Raw genomic sequence first — 24,611 nt, 5'->3', positions numbered from 1 at the left:
AGTGGAGCCTCTCTAGCAACTCTGAAAAGATTACCTTGCTGCTTTGTGCCCCCCTGCTCTTTACAACCTCCAGTTGAAGCCTGCACCATGGAAAACCTCTGCTGTGACATCATCTTGGAACAAGTCTATGATCCTACTCCGGCCAATCCTGTATGTAGGGATAAAGACTTCTGCAGACCACGGCTGCTTAAATCAGTCTGACCCAACAGCCACTGTGTGTACCTGTTCTACCAAGGGATGTGAAGCCATGTCATCTAACATGGAAGATCTGCAGGACACTGCATCAGAAGTAGATCCAAGTGATGCTAAGGTCCCATCCCTGGATCTCATTGACCAGCTGTGCTGATACATGCAGCCCCTACCCCAGATGCTGGAACCGCTAGGGATTTGTACCGGCTCTATCTTTGTGGGAGTGAATTTCTCCAAAGCAGAGGTTGCAAATTCACAGAGGGCACAGCAGGAAGCAATGCCTTTAAGATTCACTGTGGCTGGCAAGAGGAGCGGCAACCTCCTCCCCACCTCTCCCAGCTCCTAGTCGGGACCCAGCCAGCTTTTTAACTAGATCGCTTTTACAGTCCTTTCACACCAGCTCATGTTCTCTGTGCGCTCCACAAGCATCTTTCTTGCTGAGCCAACAAGAAAAAGTTTAAAGCGCTTGCTGCTTACATCTAAAATGCTTCCAGACTCAGGGCTGCATTGGTGCTCGCCGAATCGCACGGAAAGAGAAGGCTGAAAGCTTTATGAGTTGAGAACTCAGGCTTATCGTTGGGTCTAATGCTGGTCAGCCGAGACTCCAGTTGCTTTTAAACACGGCTCGGTGGGTTTTAACTGAAGGATACTACTAAATATGTCATCATGTATTCATCCTTCAACTTTAATTATTGGAAACAGCCTGCTTAGTTGGTTCCTGGATCAAAATTCTGATTTGAGGAGCCTTCCCCCTTACCTCTCCAGGGATGACTCCTTGACATCTGTAGACACACTACAAAGAAATCTGGCAGCTTTACTCCCAGAACCACCCAAAACGAGGTTTTGTTTAAAGGGAAAATGTGTATTTGTCTTTGGACTAACTGAAGCCTGCTGTTTTTACAGATAGAATTATGACTTTACATGTTGACTGTAGAGACAGGCTGAGCCTCGGCCTCAAAGGGATGCCACAGAGACAGGTTGTCAGGTGTTGAAGGGAAGTGTAAAGCCAGACGAGCACTGTCAGCCAGGCCTCAGGTTTGCACCACAGATGTGTTGGGTTTGAGCCGTCACAGTTTAGTTTCTTACCGTTATAAACCCAATCCTGGTCTTAATGCCTCCATCCCTGGGTTACGGCAAACACTATTTCCAGCACAGTGCACATGGGAAAAATAACTCAGGGTTAAGTTATCATGCTCCATGCTGGACAGAGCCAGGGATGTTGTATTTTGCTCATGTTGAGAAGGAAGAACACCTGTCTCAGAGGATAAAGAAGATGGGTCTTAGATTTCTCACCAGCACATTCCTTCAAATTCCCTCCTTACTCAAGGGAGCCATGTTCTCCGCTTGCCACTGGGCTTTCCTGAGGTCGTTGGGAGCCTTAAGTGTTCGCTGTATTGCACCAAATCCTTTGACTGGCCTTCTCCACAGACATGGTGTCTGAGTTTGTTTGGTTTCTTGTTGTTGATGTTGCTGCTGCTGATGTTGTTGTTGTTGATGAGGATCTCCTGCATGGTCACATGGGGCACTGCTATACTCCTAAGACTGACTGCATTACTCTCTTGTCTCTTGTATTTCAGACTCCCAGGTCCTACCGCAAGGGTGGCCGCTGCAGGCAGCGAGGCCAAAACGCGCGGAGGGTCAGCTGCTGCCAACAACCGTCGGAGCCAAAGCTTTAACAACTACGACAAGTCCAAACCTGTCACCGCTCCACCCCCACCCGCACCACCAAGTAACCATGAGAAAGGTGAGTCATTTTCTCTGGAGTCTTCCTGTCAGTTTGTCTCTTAGCAGACCTGTCTGGTTCCTTTGAGTGAGTTGGGGTGGGGTCAAATCCAGCTTGCAAACAGGATGAAGAACTGTGGTTCAAACATACACATGCTTACCGGGAAGGTTGTCGTCAATGACATTAGCACAGTGGGGAAAGTGTTGCTACATCCACAGCCAGCCAGCCAGCCAGCCAGAATAAGTTATTTGTTTGGCCGTGGCCCATAAAACACTTGGCTACAGATTAGAAATAAGATGCCATTTGAAATCTGAGAATAAATTTTCATGGATGCTATGCAATAGAAGTGCATGTTTCTTGGGGCGTGCTTTGGGAGTCATCAGAAATGATGTGGAGGAGCGCTGGTAATGTGGACGTTTTTACCTTTGGGTCAGCTACAGTGAAGCACTTGACTCACATCTAAGAAGCAGACAGCCTTGTTCCTAGGGTTGGGGTGATATGATGATATCTGACCGTCTGTGCCTCTGAGCGATTAGGGTGGAGAAAAAGCAAGGTAAGCGGCTTGTGGAAGACCTCCACAGAAGGTAATAAGATCAAACTTTGCTTGGACAGGCCTATGGGACATTTGAGAAACTAAGGCAGGTTGGACAAGTTTTCAATGGAAGACAAGCCCTTCCTGCCCTCCCACCAAGCAGAAATGGTAGAAACCAAAGCCAGGTCTCTCAGAAGTGTTTCTGGTGGCAGTGTGCAAGTGTCCTGGAGCTTACCGTGGATCATATCACACACCATCCCTTTGAACCACAGCATGCTATCCCCCAATCCCTGCAGTGGCTTAGGAACCTGGGCAGCCCTCGTGTTGTGAATGAACTCGGTCCCATCCTGTCTACTCCCCAAACCAGAAACACTTGGGACACAGAGTCTGAGTCCCTTGAGTGTTTAGTAATGGTTACATTTCCCCCCCCCTTCAGAGTAGGGGAGAGATCTTTATTTTTATGAGGCTGACAGATTTCTCAACCAAGGTACCAGGAACTTGAAACCAGTACTAAAGTCTAATCCAGGGTATGTGGATCAGCCACATCTATGTGATCCTGGCCCTTGGTGTCTCTTACTCAAATATCAAGAGCTTTTGTTTAACGTGTGTAGCTTTTTCATCTGTTAGTTTCACTTCTCAGGTGCTGGAGATCAAACCCAGAGCCTCAGTGTGCTAGACAAACATGTCACTGAGTCGTACCCCATACCTCTTCTTTACTTCCCCATGCCTAAGTGGCTTTCTTTATTACAATTGTGTTTGGAGGAGTTGGAGAGACAGATGTGGTTTCTGCAGAGGACTCAAGTTCCAATCCCCAGCACCCATGCTAAACAGCACACAATCACCTGTAACTCCACGGCTTCTGATCCCCTCTTCTGGCCTCAGGACGCTTGTGCTCACATGTACATACCCACATACAGAAATTCACATAAATAAAACAATTAAATAATATTTTTTTAAAAAACCATAAATGTATGCTTGGAATATAAAAGTCACATCTGTTTGCAAAATAGTACAAGAGCACATATTTTTTTAAGTTCTTTTATATTTCTTAACAAGCACTAGTATAAACCAAACTGTGCATACCCTTCCAGAACTTTCCGCAGTACAGCCATATAAATACAACACACTCGCATATAGAAATGTTTGGGGTTTTACTTCCAAAGAAAAAGCTATTTTCTTCTCAGTTTCGCTCATGTTACAACCTCATTTATTCCCCCTTTAAAAGGATGAAACTAACATGTACCTAAAAATAAAATAAAATAAAAAAAAGGCTCGATACTTGCTACACTCACAGAGGCAGGGAAGGGTGAACGTTGAAACGAGACAAATTGTTTTAAGATGCTGAACTAATAAATCTGGCCTACTTTATTGACATTACAGTGACTATCAATGGCCTGGTATAGTAAGAACTCCTTTGGGTTTGAGACTAAAACCGGCGGCCTCACTTTATCCTCTACGCGTGAGATCACTGAAGAACTGTAACTTACGCGACATGCTCAGCTGTCCTTGCGACTGGGCCTTGTTCACGTTAAGACCTGTTCTCCTTCCTGGTGGGCCTCCTCCTCTGGGCTTTGTCAGCTGTGTCATCTCTTTGCTCTGTTCTTCTGGTAGGGAGATGGGGTTCGACAACTAGCATTCTGTCATGTCTGTGTTATACTGGGTCCATTGATTGAGAGTGTCTGTAAGCGTGTCACTTCGTGGTTGGTGACAGTCAGAGTCAGTGATTAGAAGACAGAACTGTAAGATAATCACCTGTGTTGGGCTATACACCAGGATTCTGACATGACGTTATGAGTTTAGTAGATGGAAGGAACCTGGCACTCTAAGTCCTGTAGAGGAGAATATAGTGGTTCCTCTCTTTCTTTCATTTGCTCCTGTGGAGACTGGGATGGGACTAGCATCAGGCTGGTTGTGGGAACTAAGGGGCTAAGATGCTGCTTTGCAGAGGCACTTGGAGAGTAGTTCCCATGTGTGCCATAGCAGAGGTGCTTGAGTCCTGAGCACAAAGGAATAAGAACCCATTCAGCTTTGGGGAGGAGTCTGAAGCGATTCCAACTGCGTTGTTTTCCCTTGATGCTAGGACGGTAGCCCAGGAAGGAGTGAGTTGCTCTAAAAAACACTTCTCCTAGTGTTGATCTGGGTGTCGATCTAAGAACAGATCTGCTGGGTTCACTTTTGCAGGCTCTGTAGTGGACCTGCCCAAGTTGCCATAGTGATGGTTAAGCCTTGTTGGTCATTCTGGAACTGTGACCCTTGACAGAGAGAGCAGAGGATGACTGTCATTTCTGGGAAGCACCTGCAAAAATATCCTGATCTCTGGGCTGCAATCCACTATGGTTGGGGGGTAGGGTCGGGATGGACCAGGGGCCACGGTAGCATCTCAACTATGCTCCAGAAGGTTGTCTAGAGACAGAGCTCTGCAGATGGACCAGGCTAATCTATCAGGCTGGGTTAAACTACCACACTCAAAGTCCTCACAAGGCCCTGGAAGAGGAAAAGACCTGGCCAGCTACAAAGCCAAACTCATCCCCGGGGCTGGACTACAAATGTCTGTGGAAGACTCTGGCCTCCAGTTAAAGACAAGGCAAATCCTCGGAAGAGAGATGACTACACTTGAATCTAGCCTTGACACTTTCCAGAAGCGTGACTCTGGTTACGTGCTGCCTATAGGTAGCCAGTCATCAGAGCATCTGCTCCAGATCACCTTTAAAGACCATCTCAAGCCACACTGGTGCTACAATACTCAGAAGGATGCAGACAGCCACTGAAGGTGCTGGCAAGTTCCCTCAAGTGCTGCTCCACAGATAGGGTCCACACTGATGGAGTCCATGCAGAGTATACACATGATCCCAGTGAGAAGAGAGTCCACATGGGTGACTGTCATAGCCTTGGTAAATTCCAAACTAGAAATTATTCTTTTAAGATCTGCCTCTACCCCCTCCTCTCTCTCCGTGTGTGTGTGTGTGTGTGTGTGTGTGTGTGTGTGTGTGTGTGTGTGTGTGTATGTGCAGGGGCAAACAAAGGGACAATGTCAAGTGTAGTCCTTCCCCATCCTCCTTGCTTGAGACACGGCTCCTCACCAGCTGGCTACAAGCTCCCAGCTGTAGGTCTCTGTCACCTCACTGTAGAGAATGCTGGGATTACAGATGCTTGCTACTGCATCTGGCTTTGCCTGGGTTTTGGTGGCCTGAGCTTGAGGCCTCATGCCTGCACAGTGAGCACATTTACACACTGGGTCATCTCCTCAAGCCAATTCTTATTATTTGTTAATTATGCTTTTGGCTTCGGAGCCTCCAGAACAGTGTGCAAACACCAGAGTGAAGGAGAACGAGTAAGAAACGCAGACAAAAAGACAGAACCTTCCACAATGCCCGTGGTTGGCAGCTGTGGCCTGTGGGACATGTGGAGCCGCCAACTGCCAAAGTGCAGCTTTTGTCAATACTTGTCAATTCATCATTCTTCAATGGTTCCTTTTATTAAATATAGACGATACCCTGAGTTTTAACAATACACAGTAGTTTCCAATAGGACCAAATTATTCAGCTGGCATTTTGAGTGTACTTCACTGCCTGAGAGTCATCCTTTGAAAGAGAGGGCTCTCGCCACTGGTGGCTCTCATACTTTTTGTGTGTGACAGCTAATTTGAATTTTTGGTTACTAAATTTTTAGAACCTGATGGTGATTAAAAACACCACTGCTCTTTAAGAGGACCCGAGTTTAGTTCCTAGCATCCCCATGTGACAGCTAATAACTGCCTATAACTCCAGTTCCTGGGGAGCTAACACCTTTTGGACTTTTCAAGAACCCAAATTCACATGTGTACATACCAACACAGAAGCCCATATACACATAGTTAAAATAATAAAATAAACTTAAAAAAAATAAGAAATGGGCTTCATTGTAAGGTAGGGCTGTGTATGTGTGTGTGTGTGTGTGTGTATGTGTGTTGTGTGTATGTGTGTGTGTATGGATCGGTGCAAATTATTTTTTTAAAAAGCTTTATTTTTATGTTGTGTGTATGGTTATTCAGCCTGCACGTATTCCTGTATATCACATTTGTGCAGTACCTAAGGAAGCCAGGAAAGGGAATTAGATCACCTAGTACTGGAATTAAAGATGGTTGTAAACTACCTTGTGGGTATTGGGAATAGAGCCTGGGTTTTCTAGAAGAGCAGTCAGTGCTCTTAACTGCTAAGCTACCTCTCCAGCCCCAGTGTACTAGCATTCAGCTACCCTACTGTTTTTTCCTGTACTGTGTCTACCTCTTTCTGGTCCCTTCTCCCACGTTACCTATCATACTATCTCCCATTACCCTCCCTTCCCTTCCTTCCCCTCCATAGTCTCCTTTCTACTTTCTACTTTTCTGTCTCTCTCTCGCACACACATACACACACACACATACACCTAGATTACTGTGAAAGAGAGCTTATTTCTCAAGGTCTGAGGATGGACTATCAGTCGGTCAGCTTTCAAGGTGGCTGTGCAAATATAGACCCTGGACTTCATACACTTTGCCCTTTCGATTCTGGCTTCTGAGTTTATATTTGACATTCCTATAATCCTCAAGCTGTAAAGGTAGAAAACCCTTATGCTTCTTACCCTTGTGTTCTTAGATGCACATCACGAGAAACACCATTTTCTTATTGAGAATTTGATGATTTACTGTTACAGGGGTGACTATAGGTAGTGAGACCCATCCCCCCACCCCCATTCCATACCTCCAACTCAAGCCCAGCATGCAGCAGAAGCTCAAAAATGGGGAGCCATGAAAATTTTATATCCATTTTATCACAGCTATATTTAAATTTATTCTCAGAGCCAGCACTTGATAACTGGGTTCACTGACAGCCAGGGACTTCAAAGCCAACTTTGGTTTTGTGTTTTTTTACTTTGCCAGTCTTCTAGTCATTGTCATATTTTATTTTAAAATGTTCTCATTCTTTCTTATGCCAGCTGAGCTCATAGAAAACAAGGAGCTGGGGTTTGACCCCTTACTTGGGCTGCAGGTATGCAAGGTGGTGTCGGTATGGTAACAGAAGGCCAGGAGTGCTTTGAGGGTTTCAGCTTTCCCTAGTCAGTTCTTTGTGCTCTTGGCTCTTAAAGAGCTTGGAATCTCTTTCCGCCCAGGAGACCAGGCACCAGGGAGAACTATGAAAGCCTCACACTCCAGCTTTTGTCCTTAACACTAGGATTAAACAAAAGCCAAGCATCAAGGGGAACAAAATCATGTCTGGTGTGTTTTCTCTGGCTGTCTTTGGGGGCCATTTTCTTATCTGCTGCAGAATTCGGGAAAGCCCTGGGGAGAGGGGGCAGGAAAGCCCTTGGGTGTGTAAGGCTATGAATAGCGGTGCTTGGGCTCACCCTCTCTCATGGAGACAAGACGGTTGTGTGGCCAGGTTTGCCTTTCCTGCAATGTGGACGTGCTACCAAACCAGCACACCAGCTTACGGTTTCGCCTAACGCTGTCCTTGTAAAAGACAATGAGCCTGGCTTTGGGGAGCAGGAAGAATGAGAACAAGGAAAGGAAACTGAGTCGGATGAGAAGACAAAATGCAAATTTGGTTTAGTCTGTGTTGGGGGTGTGAGATGAGTGCCTGCTATGCGTCTGATCTGCAGGTCATCAGTCCAGTGCTTTTCCTGCCCCTGCTTGTCAGGCAGAGAGCATCCCATGTACATGAGTTCTATTTCATTTTAAGCTTCATTAGCAGGGGAATACACTTAGGCATCTGTGTGCTCTCTTAGTCAGGGTTACCGCAGTTTGATCTGCAAGGCTAGGTTCATTCCATTTTAATATTCTTTTAAAACATTTTTTTCTCCTAACTTGTGTATTTGACAGTATTCATCTACATTTAAAGATAAATTTATCCAGCACTCGGGAGGCAGAGGCAGGCGGATTTCTGAGTTCGAGGCCAGCCTGGTCTACAAAGTGAGTTCCAGGGCAGCCAGGGTTACACAGAGAAACCCTGTCTCAAAAAACCAAAAAAAAAAAAAAAAAGATAAATTTATTTTGTAGTAAATGAAATGAACCCCTCTGTGGACATGGAAGGCCTGTCTTCACGATGCAAGAGGGGAAAGGGGCAACTGAGCTGTGAACCTATGGTTCAGCCACAGCTGGTACTTGGTGATGGGCATCTCATGAAGGCATTTGAGCCCTTCTCTGCAGAAGACAGACTCCCTAAGGCTGAAACCAACCTATCAGATAAGATGTTCTTTAGAACACCAGCCTGGTGTGGGAGGGATACAACCTCTAGATGCTGTACGTGAAGGGTCGCAGCAAGAATATCCGGCTTAAGGTAGTGGCGACGGTAGCCTCAATCGTTGGTAAGCCTGTCTGTGACTGTTGTGCCTGTGTGAGTGGCCATGCTGAAAGATGGTGTGCACCGAGGTCCCGAGGAGCTCCTGCTGGGTTTTAGCAGTGCCTATGCCTGTTTCTGTAGCTTAGAGGCTCTTTGAGCTTTGTGGATGATAACGCAGGCTCAAGCATCATCGTCATAGCCTGCCTAATTCTTGTAAAGTGATGCAGGTCCCTCTGTGTCCTGAGCCTGTTGCCTTGAATGTGATGGGAGAATCATAGTATTTTCCAGAAATGACAACTGGGTTGCAAGGCCCTCAGCCTATAGAGACTCAGCTTGGGAAAAGCAAGGCTTTGAGAGAGAGAAAAAAAGAAAAGAAAACAAAATAAAACAAAATTCATACAACCATCTTGTTTCAGTAGCCCACGACAGTGAGCCTCTGCTGCTCTCTGCTGTCTAAATCTTGTGCTACATTTCATCTCTGCCTAGCATTCTTTTTTCTTAATTTAACTTTAAAAAAATTGTTTTTTTGTCTTATATGTATGGGTATTTTTGCCTATATCTGTGTGCAGATTGCGTACCTTGATGCTGGAACAGGCCAGAACAGGGTATCAGAGCCCTTGGAACTAAATTACAGATGGTTATCAGACGCCTTGTGGGTGTTGAGAATCAAAACTGGGTCCTCTGGAAGAGCTCTCAATGCTCTTAACAATTGAACTAAGGTATCCTGTTAGAAGTGTAAAGATGCTTTGATTGTCTAGATGTTCCCATCCAGGCATGGCTTCCCTGCTTTCTTTCCTCCACTTGGGAGGATGACTGTAGACCCAAGAATGGTTAAGTATGTTCAGTAAGGTCCTGGTGGCCTGGAGGAAAACATTCTGTCTGTAGTAACAAGGAACTGACTGAGGGCCTGAGGTAAGCCCCTCCTCCTCTCAGCTGTCACTCACTTCCCCTGAGGTGGGCAGCTAGGTGAGCTGCTAAGCTAAACCCCTCCTTCTCTTAGCTGTCACTCATTTCCCCTGAGGTGGGCAGCCAGCTGTGGGATTCAAGGAGAAGGATGAGTCCTAAGGAAAGAGATCTTTGCTGGCACAAGTGGATTTTTTATTAACTGGAAAGGTTTGCTAGATTTTATTTGTTATTCGTGGGTGACTAATTTCAAATGAAACGAAGCAGTATGGTAAACAACCCCACTCTTGATCACACGGGTACTCACCCAACCCTTCATGTTCCGGGACATGGCTAAGGTCATTTGTGCAAAGTCTCTTCTGTATTAAGCATCAGACTAGTCACTGATAGTCTAGAGTGAAGAGAGGGGTGCCAGGCCTTGCCCTCGTGGGACTCACAGTCTGGTGGGAGAGACAAGTAAAAAAAAATCAACCAATAGAGTGGGTACGTACTCCTCTGCAGAAACTTAGATGCCACACATAGATGTGTGCTTCTGAGCTGGGGGGCCTCAAAGGTAAGACCCACAAAGTTTGCAGGGGTCCCCTTTATTGTGTTTACCCATGTGCTCACACAATGGTTGGGATGTTTTAGAACATGGGCATTGAAATAACAAACACACACACACACATACACACACAAGTTAATAAAACAGAGAAACAATTCTTGGCTCCACATTAAAAAATAAATATAAAGGGCTTTTGTTTCTGTTTTCTCCCAGTTGGATGGATGAATCTTTTGGGAGGGGAGTTCTCTGGCCCCTGGAGGTGTTCAGGCAGGTCAGATCTGCCCTGTTCTGGCTGCCACATGTTAGGTTTCAGCAGACAGCCTTGGTGATGTTTGTAAACCTCTGAACTGATTTTCTCAGATAAAAGAGGGAAACTGTGTGATTTATGCAGTTTCTGGAAGTGCTTCTGTCATTTGGATAAAGTTAGTGGTAAACCCCATAATATGTGACCTTTCCTTAAGCCCCACCTCCTGTAAAGGCATCATCCATCCATCCATCCATCCCAAATGTACTCTATCCTCAACGGTGCTATTTACACTCTAAAACTCGGTTCTGTTTCAAGAAAGGAAGGAAGGGAGGGAGAGAAGAAAAGCGTGCAAAGGTACCCTCGGTGACATTTGCATTGACTCTCCCCGCTCCCCCTCCCCGTGTATTTGGGATGATTTCTCTCACAAGTTCAGCTAAGTTGTGAACTGGTTAAGTCTTGCTCTGCCAGTCCTCTTTATGGCCGCAGAGTACTCAAAGGCCTGTTTCGCATGCTTCCTGTAGGGGGCACCACTCATCAAGCAAAACCCAGCCTGCTGAGAGCAAGTCATCTTAGACCTTATAGGGAAGAAACCTGTTTCTGCTTTGAAGGTTTCTGAGCCCTGGTGATGACCTTATTCTGTCTGTCAATCATGTGTTAGGCAGGCTGGGCTCAGACACAGGCTTTCTTATGGGCCAGGATGGCTTTGTACTGTGTTAAGTCCATCTGCTCCACAATCAAACCAAGGGCATATGGGCAGCAGGAATGGAAGTAGCTTGTCCACACTAATCGTGTATACTAGGACAGGAATTCTCACTCAGTTATCCCATTGATCCCGTAGTCAAATCCAAGACATTTCATCTCAGTTCCTCCAACAGAAGTGTGTTTTCTTACTGCAGAGCACCTTCACAGCCTCAGAAGTTACAGGGGACTTATGGGAGCTAGCTTCCCTCTGGACACCTCAGCCTTGAGCTTGGCAGAACACGCTTGTTAGTCACAAGCCCTGAAAAGTGAGATTTTCACGTAATAGCTGTGTGCTATTTCCCACGAGCTTTCGGGTTGGCCAGATATTTCTACGGAGGTGTCCCATGTGTGTGAAAATGTGTCTGGGGTCATCTAGAACAGCCATAGCCAAGATGACCCAGTGATCCCTGCATGATCCTTCTGCCAGCAGCTCCTTTCTGACTGTTTTTGTGGCGTTTAGATGAGTTCTGGGATAAAGGGTTGGGATGTGTAAGGCCCATTGGGACCTAACCTCTGAAAGGAACACCATGGCTTGTCTTCTTATGCTGGCTTGCCCGCATTGATGAGGGTAGCTTCTGAGCCATGCCGAGGACGGTGTGCGACCGAGAGAGTGAAGACTGGGAACCATCTTCCTAATCCAATACAACAAATAAGCCGGACACAAGTCAGTAGGCACTGATTTCACTTGCCAAGATGAATGCACTCAGCTCCTAATGCAGGATTTCCAACAACTCTGGGAGACAGGCAGAACTGAGAGGCCAGAGTGTCCTTGGTTACTACCATTGACCCATAGGCTGCCGCATGGCAGAAGCATCAGCCAGTGAGAAGGCACAGAGGTGTGACCATAGGCTGCCGCATGGCAGAAGCATCAGCCAATGAGAAGGCACAGAGGTGTGACCATAGGCTGCCGCATGGCAGAAGCATCAGCCAGTGAGAAGGCACAGAGGTGTGACCATAGGCTGCTGCATGGTAGGAGCCTCAGCCAGTGAGAAGGCACAGAGGTGTGACCATAGGCTGCTGCATGGTAGGAGCCTCAGCCAGTGAGAAGGCACAGAGGTGTGACCATAGGCTGCTGCATGGTAGGAGCCTCAGCCAGTGAGAAGGCACAGAGGTGTAACCATAGACCCATAGGCTGCTGCATGGTAGGAGCCTCAGCCAGTGAGAAGGCACAGAGGTGTAACCATAGACCCATAGGCTGCTGCATGGTAGGAGCCTCAGCCAATGAGAAGACACAGAGGCGTGTGCTGAAAGTGGCACTCTGCTTCTGCCTGTTTGGCAGCCATGATCCTTGGCCTCCATATTCCCTACATCCCTGATGTCTCTTACACAGTAGCTGGCGGGTGATCACCCATCTTGGTTTCACAACCCCCTAGGGATCGGTCCCAGCATCTCTACATAAAGGCCGCATGATTTTGCGTCATCAAACACTCCGAACTTCAAGTACCTTTGCCTTGCAATGAACACGAGAAGAGAACCAGCTCTGAGCATATATTTGCTCAAATCAGTAAAAATCAAGTGCACAGGAGTCAAAAGGGATCCAGGGGGGCAAAGAAACCACAGCAGCTAAGCTGAAAACCCCAGGCCTTTACTCTCATCTTTTTGCCTTTGGCTCAAAATCTGAAGCTGTCTCAGACTTCCTGGCTCTGCCTCAGCCATCCTGACTAAACCAGAGTAAAGGATATTTTTAAAAGTAGGGGTGTAGAGGCTAGAGAGATAGCTTAGCAGTTAAGGGCTCATGCTGCTCTTTCAAGAGACCAAAGTTCAAATCCCGTACCCATGTCAGGCAGCTCCTAACTTCCTGAAAGACTATTCCATCTTCCAGGAGATGGTTGCCCCAGGCACATACCTATATGCCAATATATAATTTTTTTTGGGGGGGGGGTTCGAGACAGGGTTTTTCTGTGTAGCCCTGGGTGTCCTGGAACTCACTCTGTAGACCAGACTGGCCTCGAACTCAGAAATCCACCTGCCTCTACCTCCTGAGTGCTGGGATTAAAGGTGTGCGCCACCACGCCCGGCATGCCAATATATAATTTAAAAAAAAAAAAAAAAAAAAAAAAAAACTTTAGAAACAAAATAGGGATCTAGAAACAGAATGGCCTGTCCCCAGAGGACATTCCTGGCAAATGGACACTTGCCACCACTGGATAAACATCAACATGGTTAGCTTTTGCTTGTGGAATCTCAGAAATGCAATTTATTGATTGTTGAAATCTCCCAATAACAGTTTGCCGTGAAGGGGGAATTTGAGATGAAAATATTGATTGAGAAAAGCAAGCAAGAGAGGCACCTGTGTTTGGTTCATCCTCTTCCCTTCCCTCTCCTCTCCCTCCTCCCCCAATTCGCTCTGTGTGTGTGTGTGTGTGTGTGTGTGTGTGTGTGTGTGTGTGTGTGTGTGAAATAGCTAAAGCAGATGTGTAAAGAAGATGCTCTCTGTGGAGTTTTAAGTTAGAAGGACTTCACTAAGAACGGTTACAGGTGATAATTGTTCTGCCGTGCTTTAGAACAAAGGGTTCTTTGGCTAGCAGATGATCTTTCTTCAAGTGTAATTTTATTTATTTATTTTTCCTCTGATTTTTCTCATCACTCCCAAATGCCGGTCAGACTCTGCTTATACTAACAAGTCCAGACCCACAATTTGGAAAGCCCTTCTGGGTTGTTCCTGGGAGTTGGTGACTGGATTTGAGTAGATGAAAGGCACCAGAGATAAACTGATTTCCCTGTGCATGGGAAGGGGTGGGAGCAGCCTGAGCCTGGGGTCTCTACTGAGAGGCTCTGGCCTCGGTGTGTTGGTTGACAGGCAACAGAGATGTCCACTGCTTACTGCACACTGATCAGAACAGTTTGGTCTTATTAGAGAGGCCCTGGATCACCTTCTGGCATGAAACCCTCCAAAACCCATCAAACAGCCAAGGTGCAGGCCAGCTTTCTTGAAGTGTCTCCAGATGCTTTGGCACTCTTGCCTTTTGAATGGCTTAGCTAAGCAGAGAGCTTTGGGGGCCTGTGGTGGGGCTGGGGCAGCACGGACACTCGCAGCTCACCCCTCGCTCCTTGTCTTGAAACCTGCCTTGTGCCCCTTCTCCATCTGTGCATGTGCTCTTTGGTACCAGGAGGAGCAGTGTTACCCTGGAAAAGCACTGCTCTCAGACAGCCAGTGTCTGGAATCTGCAGAGGCCCCTGTGCCCTCTGCTAGCCCTGCCAAGCAGGACTTTTGGCAGAGGTGCACATGGTCTGACATACTTGCCACCAGCTGTCCCTGAAATAGGGTAAGTGGTTGCATGGGGTGTGCACACGTGTGGAAGACAGAAAAGGGTGTCGACCGTGGCTCTGTCTCCCTCTGCCTTATGCTGTTACAGCAGCTTTTCACTGAACCTATAGCTAGGCTGATAGCCAGCAAATCCAGTCTCTTATGACTCTGGCTCCTCTATCCCAGTGCTGGGACTGCAGGTGCAGGTGTAGCCATTCCCAACTTTTTACATGAGCTCTAGGGATTTGAACTCAGATCCTCAGGCTTGTATAACAAACACTCTTTCCCACTGAGCCCTTTTTCCAGCCCCAAGAAGCTGGGTTTTTTTTTTATCATTATTCCTCTTTTTTTTTTTTTGGTTTTTCGAGACAGGGTTTCTCTTTATAACCCTGGCTGTCCTGGAACTCACTCTGTAGACCAGGCTGGCCTCGAACTCAGAAATCCGCCTGCCTCTGCCTCCCAAGTGCTGGGATTAAAGGCGTGCGCCACCACGCCCGGCTCATTATTCTTTTAATTGCATTTATTTATGTGTGTGTTTCAGGATGTGGTATGTGAAGGTCAGGGGTATAGGCATGCTACAGCACACATGTGGAGGTCAGAGGTCAAACTTGCAGGAGTCAGTTCCCTCCTTCCATCATGCAGGTCCCAGGAATTGAACTCAAGTCTTCAGATTTGATGGCAACTACTGTATAAATTCACAATGTGCTAATTTCTTCAATGACCATGTAGGGCTGGCACTTCCAGTGTTGACCAGCACAGCTCCAGCTAATCGTTTGGTGGGCAGTTAGAAAGTGTGCCTCTGAAGTCTGTCATTTAAAATGGCTTTTAATGGCACTAGAGATTTGGCTCAGTGGTTAAGGGCACTTGTTGCTCTTCGAGAGAACCCGAGTTTGGTTCCCAGCACCAACATGGTGGGTCATAATCATTCGTAACTCCAACTCCAGTTCCAGGGACTACACTTGCAACTTGGCATTCTAGCTGGGCAGTTATTTGATTAACATCTGGATCCAGCCTCCAGCCCATGACAGCTAATGGAAGAGGCCAGCCGAAATCATAAATGTATGTAAGACACTGTGTGGTTTGGGAGCGGGGGTTGAAACTTCTCTGTGCAGTTCTCAAGGATGAACTTTGTTGATGACACCCTCACACTCAGCGTTGAGAGTCCCAGCATCCAGAGTCGTCGAGTGCTGAGAGTAAATGTTTAGTAATTGTGTACTGAGTGCAGGCATGAATGAATAAATGCAAAGATGAAAACTTGGCTTTTTTAGGCTCATGTTTTATGAAATACCCAGAAGTGGTGAGTCCCTGGAGACAGAACATGACTTCGCTGAGGCTGGGTCAGGGAGCAGAGAGGGATTTCAAGGGGCTGTGGACTTTCTTTGTGCTTTGATAAAGATGTTTGCAAACGAACCTGTACACTTGCAAACAGCTGTACACTGTTCTGTGACTTTAGATATGTGACTTTTGTTATGGTGGCGAGTCCCACCTCATAGTGCGGTTTGAGGACAGACAGCTTCTTGTTCTGACTGTAGCAAAGCAGGCCTACTGACCCAGTTCTCCTTCCCTATGGGGTTGCTGTCCAAGCGCCTCCCCTGCGCTAGCTCTCAGTTTCCCCATGATGAAGACGGTTGCTTTAGCCTCAAGGATGGCAAAGATTTTTTTTGATCTTCTTTCCCTGTATCTTTTTAACTTTAACTCAATTCTGAAGGAATAGTGTCCCGAGTGTAATATACCAGACACATAGATGGACACGTTTGTGTCTTCCACGGTGTTTGTTAGAATTTATCAAATAGCCATAAACTCATACTGTTTAGTGGTTTCAGTGACAGCTGTTTATGGCCATGGTCCCCTATCGTCTCAATTCACCCCAATAATCTTCCAGGGCGGCTCCCTTTCTATTCCCAGGAGTTTGTCATCTATCAGTATGTCAGTCTGTGCTGGGTGGATGGTACCTAACAAAAGGTTCAGGTTCTAGGTGCCCTCAGGGTTTGCAGTCATCCTCATCCCTCAAAATGGAGGCAAAAGACACTTGTAAAATGGAGTCTCCTAGGGCAATGTACAACCTGAGAAACCATTGTTTCATACAAGATGGAGTAGCTTAGAGTAGAGCATGGTTTCCAGAGTAGGAAAACATTCCCTCCCAGTCACAGAGGGTCCAGCAACAGATGGAACTCTGAGCAGGTAGCTGACATTCCCTCAAAATTCACAGCATCGAGAGCTGGCCCAGGCATGAGCAAGGGCCCTCCATCCAGAGAGGCACAAAGCCTAGCTTTCAGCAGTCAGGGAAGCTGATGCATAGAGCCCACCCTCTCTGTCCTCAGGCATCAGAGTTCTGGGGTCATCGGGAGGTTCCTGGCTGTTGAACAGCACATGGCTTTCTGTGGTTTGCGGTTGAGGGTCCTGTGGGTTTTCTCTTGGAAAGCACGTTTCTTTAGGAATAGCTTTGAGCTGGTCTTTTTCTTCTCTCACTTCTTTTTGAAGATGAAAGAATGCAAAGTGGGGACTTCAAGGAAGCAATCCTCCTCCCACAACTCTTCCTCCTGCTCCTCTTCTTCCTCCCTCCTTCTCCTCCTGCCCCCTGCTTGCTCTCCTGTCCTCTCCCCTTCCTCCTGCTCCTCCTCTTCTCCATTTCATCCCCTCTTCTTCCTTCTCCTTTTCTCCTCTACATTGTTCTCCCTTCCCTCTCTCCTTCCTCTTCCCTCTCTGCTCATTCTCTTCCTTTCCTTCTTGCTCATCTTCCCCTCCCCCTCCATTTTGTTCCTTTTCCCTGTGGTGGTTCAAATAGGAATGGCCCCCCATGGACTCATGTGTTTCACGGGGAGTGGCACCATTAGGAGGTATGGCATGTGTCACTGTCAGGGTAGGCTTTGAGGTTTCTTATGCCTAAGCTTTGCCCAGTGTGCAATCAGAGCCTCCTCCTGGGCTGTCTGCAGAAGATAGTCTCCTCTTGACTGCCTGTGGGTCCAGATGTAGAACTCTCAGCTCCCTTCTCCAGCATGCTGCCATGCTTCCCACCATATGATAATGGACTGAACCTCTGAATCTATAGGTCGGCCCCAATTAAATGTCTTCCATTATAAGAATTGCTTTGGTCATGGTGTGTCTTTGCAGCAATAAAACCCTAAGACACTTCGTTTCTCTGTTCTCTTCCTCCTCCTCTTCCTTCTTCCTTGCCTCCCCACTGCCTAGCCATGAAATAACAGTACATGTCTCATAAATAGCTTGAGGTCCTGCTTTCAAGGTTGTGGACTGGACACAGGGCAGCTGTGACAGTAACAGAGGCTGTCCTCATTACTGAGTCGGCCTTAGGTGCCTGGGAGGGATGCTTTTGGCCTCACTATATCCATCCTGTCCACACCAGCAAGTACCAGTTATATCCTCTGCTTTAAAGACAAGCTCAAGGTCAGAGTGGTTGAACCACCTACCTAACCATATGACTGGCAAGGCCTGGAGTTGAGATCTGAACAAGGCTTTCTGTGCTTGCAAGCCAGTTTTTAATATAAAATGTACATGGGTATTTTGCCTGCATGCTTGGTGCCTGTAAAGGCCAGAAGAAGACATTGGATACCCTGGGTCTGGAGTTACACACAGTTGTGAGCCACCATATGAATGCTGAGAATCAAACCTAAATCCTTAGGTAGAACTGTTAACCCATGAGACATCTTTCCATCCCCCGATTGAGCCAGTTTGAACAAGATTTGTTAGTTGAAGAAAGATAGTGTCAGAGACTATCCAAGTTGATGGAGAGGCAACTGATACGAAAACTACAAATGTTGGGTGGTGGCCCTAATAGCAGCCAGACTTTCAAGGAAAGGAAAGTGAGGGTGGGAACTGGGGTTGGGGTGGGGGAGCCACATTTGTCACATTTGTGCAGCCTGGGAGCTTACAACTGTAGATCTTCCTGCATCCGTCTCCCAAAGGTCAGGGTTACGGGGTGCCATCCTTGTGTCTGCTTGTTTTCTAATCAATGTGATTTTAGAAAACAAATACCAACTCTAGGGGGCAGAATTCCTTTGTTTAGGGGTTTGAGGGGGCACTTTGTCGTGTGTGTGTGTGTGTGTGTGTGTGTGTGTGTGTGTTAGTAGGGATTGATTTCAGCTCCTTGTACATGCTACGCCCCAGCCCAAGATCATCCGAGTTCATTGCAAGATCGTCATCTGTTCTACCATCACATGCTCTTTTATCCTGAAGTAACATGCAATCCTGGTCTCTGGTTTCCATAACTTCATTTTGTCAATATGTATGCATGTATGTATGTATGTATGTATGTATAATCTTGATTTCCTTAAAGGCAAGGTAAGGGATCAGGAAAGATTTGTAAGCTGAAGACAATTGCCACCTTCTCTTGGTTGTAAGGTTCCCAACTTGCTAGTGTGTGTCCCATGCTGTGCTTATTACATGTCTAGCAATGCACATGAAGTATAGATGACAGGGTATTCTGATCCTGTGCTTGCAGCATGGAGACAGCATAGTGCGCTGAGCCTGGTAGCTCTGCTCCAGTGAACATGTGGTCTGGTTAGAGACTAGAGAACTCCATGAGTATTATCATTATCGAGTTCTGTATGGAGCGTCCTGTCTAACTCTAAAGGAGTCCAAACATCATCCTGGGAGAAGTAAGGTCAGAACTAAAAGGGGAATTTAACTAGGAAGAAGTTGAGAGAATATATCAAAGCTCTCAGGCCAGATGGGAGGAAATAGAAGTCCTTTGGAGATGTGTGAACAAGGCACAATGGCTGACTGAACCATAGCTGGCTCTGGACTCTTGGGTTCTGTGAGGTTGAGAGCTTGCCTGTCCTTTTGGAAGAACCGGGAGGACAGATGTTGAAAGGGGATTCTGTGGCTCTCTCGTGGTTCACCTTGGCTCATTGCCGAGACCTCTTGATGATTTCCGACCCTGTTGTGGACAGCGGAGGATATGGCGGTCCTCACAGACCGCTCAGTGATGAGATGCCTATAGTTCAGCAGGGGTAGAAACACTAGCTGCCTCCCACCAGAAGGGATGGTGCTCTCTGCTCCAGTGTGGTGACAAAGTCCTGGGCTAGCCAGATCCCAGGAAGTCCCCAGGAGTCTCATCAAAGCAGGTGTCCTGAACAGAGCTTCCACTGTCACTGAAGTGATTCTGACTGGGGGTGGGCGGGAGGGCATCACTCGAGAGCTCCCAGCAGATGAAAGGCTAAACACCTCCATAGGTGCTCACATTGTACCCTGGGATTTGATAGTCCCTCAGTTCTCTCCCGCTAAGTAAAGATCAGCAAACTGTCACAAAGTGAGGTGCGCTTTGGACCAGTGTTTCTGAAATAGGAAAGAAATAAGCCTGGAATTTATGCCTGGAATCTTAGGGATGTATCTGCCTCTTCCCTCCCAGAGTTAGTGTGTATTGGGGTGTGGGGGAGGGATGGGTGATCCTTGTGTGCTTCTGAATAGCTTGGAAAAGACTGCCTGCTTTCAAACACCCACAGCTTTGAGCAAATATTTACATTCCACTTAAATACAATTGGACTTTAAATATCTGTGCTGCTTAGGACTAAAACATTTCATGACTGAAAGAGAGAGACTTTTTTTTTGGGGGGTGGGGTTTCGAGACAAGGTTTCTCTGTGTAGTCCTGGCTGTCCTGGAACTCGCTCTGTAGACTAGGCTGTCCTCGAACTCAGAAATCCGCCTGCCTCTGCCTCCCAAGTGCTGGGATTAAAGGCGTGTTCTACCATGCCTGGCTGAGAGAGACTTTTAAATGGAGTATGTTAGGATGCCTGACTCCCTCTTTTCACTTCCAGTAGGCCTGCTCTCTTCTGATCCATATGTCCTCGTACCCTGGTGCAGATGTTTTTCCATCAATGGATATACAAATGAGTATATTCCAATGACTGTCATCATGAAAACACCCCTTTAGTTTAACTGAAGATTTACATGCACACACACGCGCACACACATACACACACACACCCTTGGGAACATGTTCTTGTGGGCTTGGAAAAAGAAGGTCACTAGGAGGGGACAACAGAAAGCATGGACCGTGAATGTTGCAGCATCTGGGGAGATGGCTCAGTGTAAGACCCTTGCTGTACAAGCGTGAGCCTCTCCCTGAGTTTGAATCTCCAATACCCATGTAAAAAAGCTGGCATGGCCATACTCTAGTAAGTCTGGTGTTATGGGAGGCAGAGGTAGTATTGCTAGGACTTGCTGGTGCCAGCCTAGCTCCTGGCACAATGAGACACCCTACCTTACTTTATGAGAATAAGACAGAGAGTGATAACTGTGTGGCACTGAACGTCTTCACCTGATCCATATTTATGCATTTCCAAGCACTGTAAATGGATATATATATATATTATATGTATATATATGTATGTACGAATATACATGCATATGTGTATATATGTATATATTATACATGTTATATAAGATATTATATGTATACAATACAAATTATATATAATGTATCATATAAATTATGATTATATTATATCATAATTAGTTTCACATATTCTATATAATATATATTATATATGTTATATAAGATATTGTATGAATTATGTAATATTACATAACAGAAAGAAGCAGACTTCTTCCTGTGTGTGGGGTTGTTGAGTAGACAGACATGTGGTACATGGACATACATGCAGACAAAGCACTCATACACATAATGTATATAATACATATGAAACTAATTATGATTTATAATTAAAATACACTAATAAAACATAGAAATATTTTTAAATGTCCCAGGGACCCACACTGCTCCTAGTTCCTTCTGTGCCCCGTCAAACATCCTGCAAGGACCCACGCTTCGTACACCCGGCACATTCAACCACACACTTACTTCCATGAGAGGGGAACTTACTGGCAACCCAGAGAAAAACTAGATTCAACAGACTTCGGCGCAGTTTTACTCAAGGCGAGGGCAGGCTGTGTAATCTGAGTTGTCCAAGGGAGCGCGTGCATTCCTGGCTGCTGTTTGAAGAGTCTCCTCCTAAGCAGATCCCCGCCGGGTTTATTTGATTTAGCTCCCACTCTGGGAAGCAGGCTTCTTTCTGTGCGTGGGGTTGTCGAGAGAGCAGCTCCTCCAGGATTCTGGCTGGACAGCTGCAGAATAGCTGGCATTTTTCTTTCCCCACCTCTGTATTGACAGCAGGTTTGAATCACTGGGCCCTGTTTTATGTAACAGATCCAGGCCAGGAATCACTTGAAAAACATTTAGGATGCCTAATTGGATCTTGTTTTCAATGAAAGGGAGGCATTGCCTGGTACATTGTGTATTTTTGTGTTTGAGGCTTTATTAAGAACATAGAAAGGCCTCAATTTTCTGCCTTTCCTGTTTCCTGTTGATTTTTTTTTAAAGAGGGAGGGGGGGTGCCTTCCCCAGTCAGGAATATCCCAGCAGCCCGCCACTTCCAACCACATCCTGGCACTTTCTCTTATAGAAAGCTGTGGATGAATAAGCATGGTTGTATCTCTTTTATAAAGGCAGACAGTGGGCCTGGTTTGACTTACTGACTTCTTGAGGAATGGGCTGCATGTATTCGAGGCTCGTATTAATTACAAATGGCACTGCCCTGTGATAAGCAGAGAAGAGAGGGCAAGCGTATACATCAGCCAGGACCATCCCTAGGAGAGTGGCTAAGAGCGGGAAGAGGACGGTGACGTGTTGAGGGCGAGTCCCAGCTGTGGGAGCAGCAGCTGCTCTGACCTGCCACCAAGACACCTAGGTACTTGGCAGGACCTGCCTGACCTCTGGAGAGCTGATGGAACAGTCTGGAAGGATGCTGCAGGCTGCTTCCTCATCTTGCCACTGTGGAGGTTGTCTGTATTCTACCCTACCATCCTGAACAGAGAAGCTGACCTCCTAGGGTTCTGCAAAGTACTGACTCACAGAGAGCATCTAGTCCTATGACGGCTTGTGGTTTATGTTTCCCTCCTTGGGTCTTCTCTGTGTGTGTGTGTCACGTAGTTGCCATTCCCTGGGGTCTGAGCAGCTGGCCCACATGGCTTGTCAAGGAGTTCCTCTAGCAGAGGTGACTCCCCCACCTAATCTCCTTACCCTCTTTCCAGAACCGGCTCTGGTCCTCTTCTTATCCCATGTCTCCCTCACTTCATAGCTTTGTCCCATGGGTCTGTTAGTTTTTACAAGTGACAGTGAGCCTGAGTTATGTCACCTCCACATTGGACAGAGCTGGGCTTGCATTCTCCAGTTGTGTGATAACAAGGATTCAATAGCCCTCCTCTAGAATTTACTGTTGTGTTTAAAAAAAAAAAAAAGACTCACTCCACAGTGCCCTCTGCAGGAGGAGAATGGCATGGTCAGGCCAGACTGCCCTAGTGTGGGACTGGTGCCAGGTATCTTTCTCACCTTCATTTTCCCTTTTAATTCCCAAGTTGGGAGGATAAAAGGGCTGATAGGTCCCTGTCACTCCTTTAGGCACAGAGAGTTCAGCCACTTCGCTGGAACTAGAGGACTGTCAACCAAGATGGGCTGAGTCAAGGGTCGGTTGGATATTATTTGGAACCATCTACGTCTCCCTGGCTACTGAGGCACATTTAGGAAAGTATGAGAGAGCCAAGTCTACTAGCTTTTTTCCCCCCTGAGGATACTGGAAGTTCATATTGTAAGGTTTCTTCATTGTGGAAATAAATTCAGTCCGTGCAGCTGAATGAAAGGCGTGTGCTCGCGCTTGGTGCTTGGGGACGAACGTTCCACTTGAGTAATACGTCCCATTTTTCATCATGCTTGGATGGAACAGAGAGACCCCTGGAATCCCTGCTTGTGATTAGTGTCGGGAATGCGTTTGGCTGACCAGATTCTTACCCTGATTAAGTACAGAATCTGTATATTTTGTTCTTGTGCATTTGATTTTCTTTTTACTGCTTTATGAAGAATAGATTCCCCAGAACTTCATGAAGGAGACAGAAAGTTATTGTTAATAGCTTAGATGAGTTTTTGGTCCTCACTCATTCCCAAACTGAGGTCGCTCCGTCTGTGGTCAGCATTCTAGCACTGAGTCAGGATGCCCGAGGTGAGCAAGAGGAAGGAAGAGTGGTTTGAGATGCTGGACGTGGGGATTTCAGTTTCCGGTCACTATTGCCCTCAGACCCAGGAAAGGCAGAGTAGAACGGTGGAGAGGGTGCATTGTCTCCCAGGACCCAGCAGCAGAGGTAGGGGAATGCAGGGGCAAGACAAGGCCATAGTGACCCACTCCCTTTGACCAGGTTCCAACTGCTCAGTCTCCGTGTCTGTCACTTTGCTGAGAGCTGAGCCCGGTGAAGATTTAAACTATAGATTCATTGTTCTGAGCCTCAGCACCTGGAACAAAAGAAGATTGAGAATTAAAAGGCACAAGCCTAGGATGGGATGGCCTGGGATGGGATTGGGCAATGGCAAGGAACAAGCACCGTGCCCGTGATTGCCCTAGGATTCCAAGGGCAGATGGCCAAATGACCTGGAGCTGCAATCGTATCCCTGGTTGCCTAAAATCTAGAATCCATCAGTTGGGTTGGCAAAGCCCCTCTAGAACAGCATGCAAGGAGCTCAGGTACATGTAAAGTCTGGAAAGCTACAGCCCGGTCTGAGAGTGGACCTCCAGGTTTCCCCACTGTGGCTAGAAGCTCTATTCATCGCTGCGCACCCTCGTTCTTGGAGCAAGGTTTTGAGATTCTCACCAGAACAAACCAGATGCTGCCAAGAGTGACTGCGTCATCGCACCAGACAGTGAGCTATGCACTATCTGAACCGCCTCCAGCAAGCCTGGTAAGGTGGCCCAAGCGCGTGGGTGCTGGCTGGGAGGAGGAACAAAGAGAGGCTTGTCAGGCATCTGTCGTCAGCCCTGGATGCACAATGGTACTGACGACCAAAGAGAGGATCGAGGATGCCTCCTGGCCTTGCTCAGCTTATAACTGACAGTAATGGCACTGAAACAGGATATAACTCCACTCTGCTAATGTCAAGAAAGCTTGACATTGGTGGAGGGTCAAGATGTGTGTATGCCTGTGTGTGTGTACATGCACATGTATGTATGTATGTATGTATATGTGTGTGTTTCATGCATGTGTATATGTATGTGTATATGCATGCATATATATGTATGTATGTGTGCGTGCATGTGTGTGTTTGTATGTTTGCATGCATGTATGTGTATGTGCGCATGTGTGCATGTGTGTGTTCCTGCGTATACAGAAGTATCTACATTCCGCAACACC

General features: G+C 46.7%; 1 protein-coding gene across 5 annotated transcripts in view; it reads left to right on the top strand.

Annotated features, from left to right (window-relative positions):
• The window catches only part of Nav2 (neuron navigator 2), a 373,079-nt gene that overhangs the window by 176,891 nt on the left and 171,577 nt on the right, over positions 1-24,611 (top strand). For all 5 annotated transcript variants that reach the window (XM_085841707.1, XM_085841706.1, XM_085841708.1 and 2 more), the window contains one exon: positions 1,767-1,933. In XM_085841707.1, coding sequence (XP_085697833.1) covers positions 1,767-1,933 — 167 coding nt within the window. The remainder of the gene's footprint in view (positions 1-1,766; positions 1,934-24,611) is intronic.

This window comes from Mus caroli, unplaced genomic scaffold, assembly GCF_978045245.1.
Source record: "Mus caroli unplaced genomic scaffold, Mus_caroli_1 scaffold_8, whole genome shotgun sequence".
Lineage (NCBI taxonomy): Eukaryota > Metazoa > Chordata > Mammalia > Rodentia > Muridae > Mus > Mus caroli.
The sequence above is the reverse complement of the archived record's forward strand: the minus strand, read 5'-3'. Positions and strand labels throughout refer to the sequence as shown.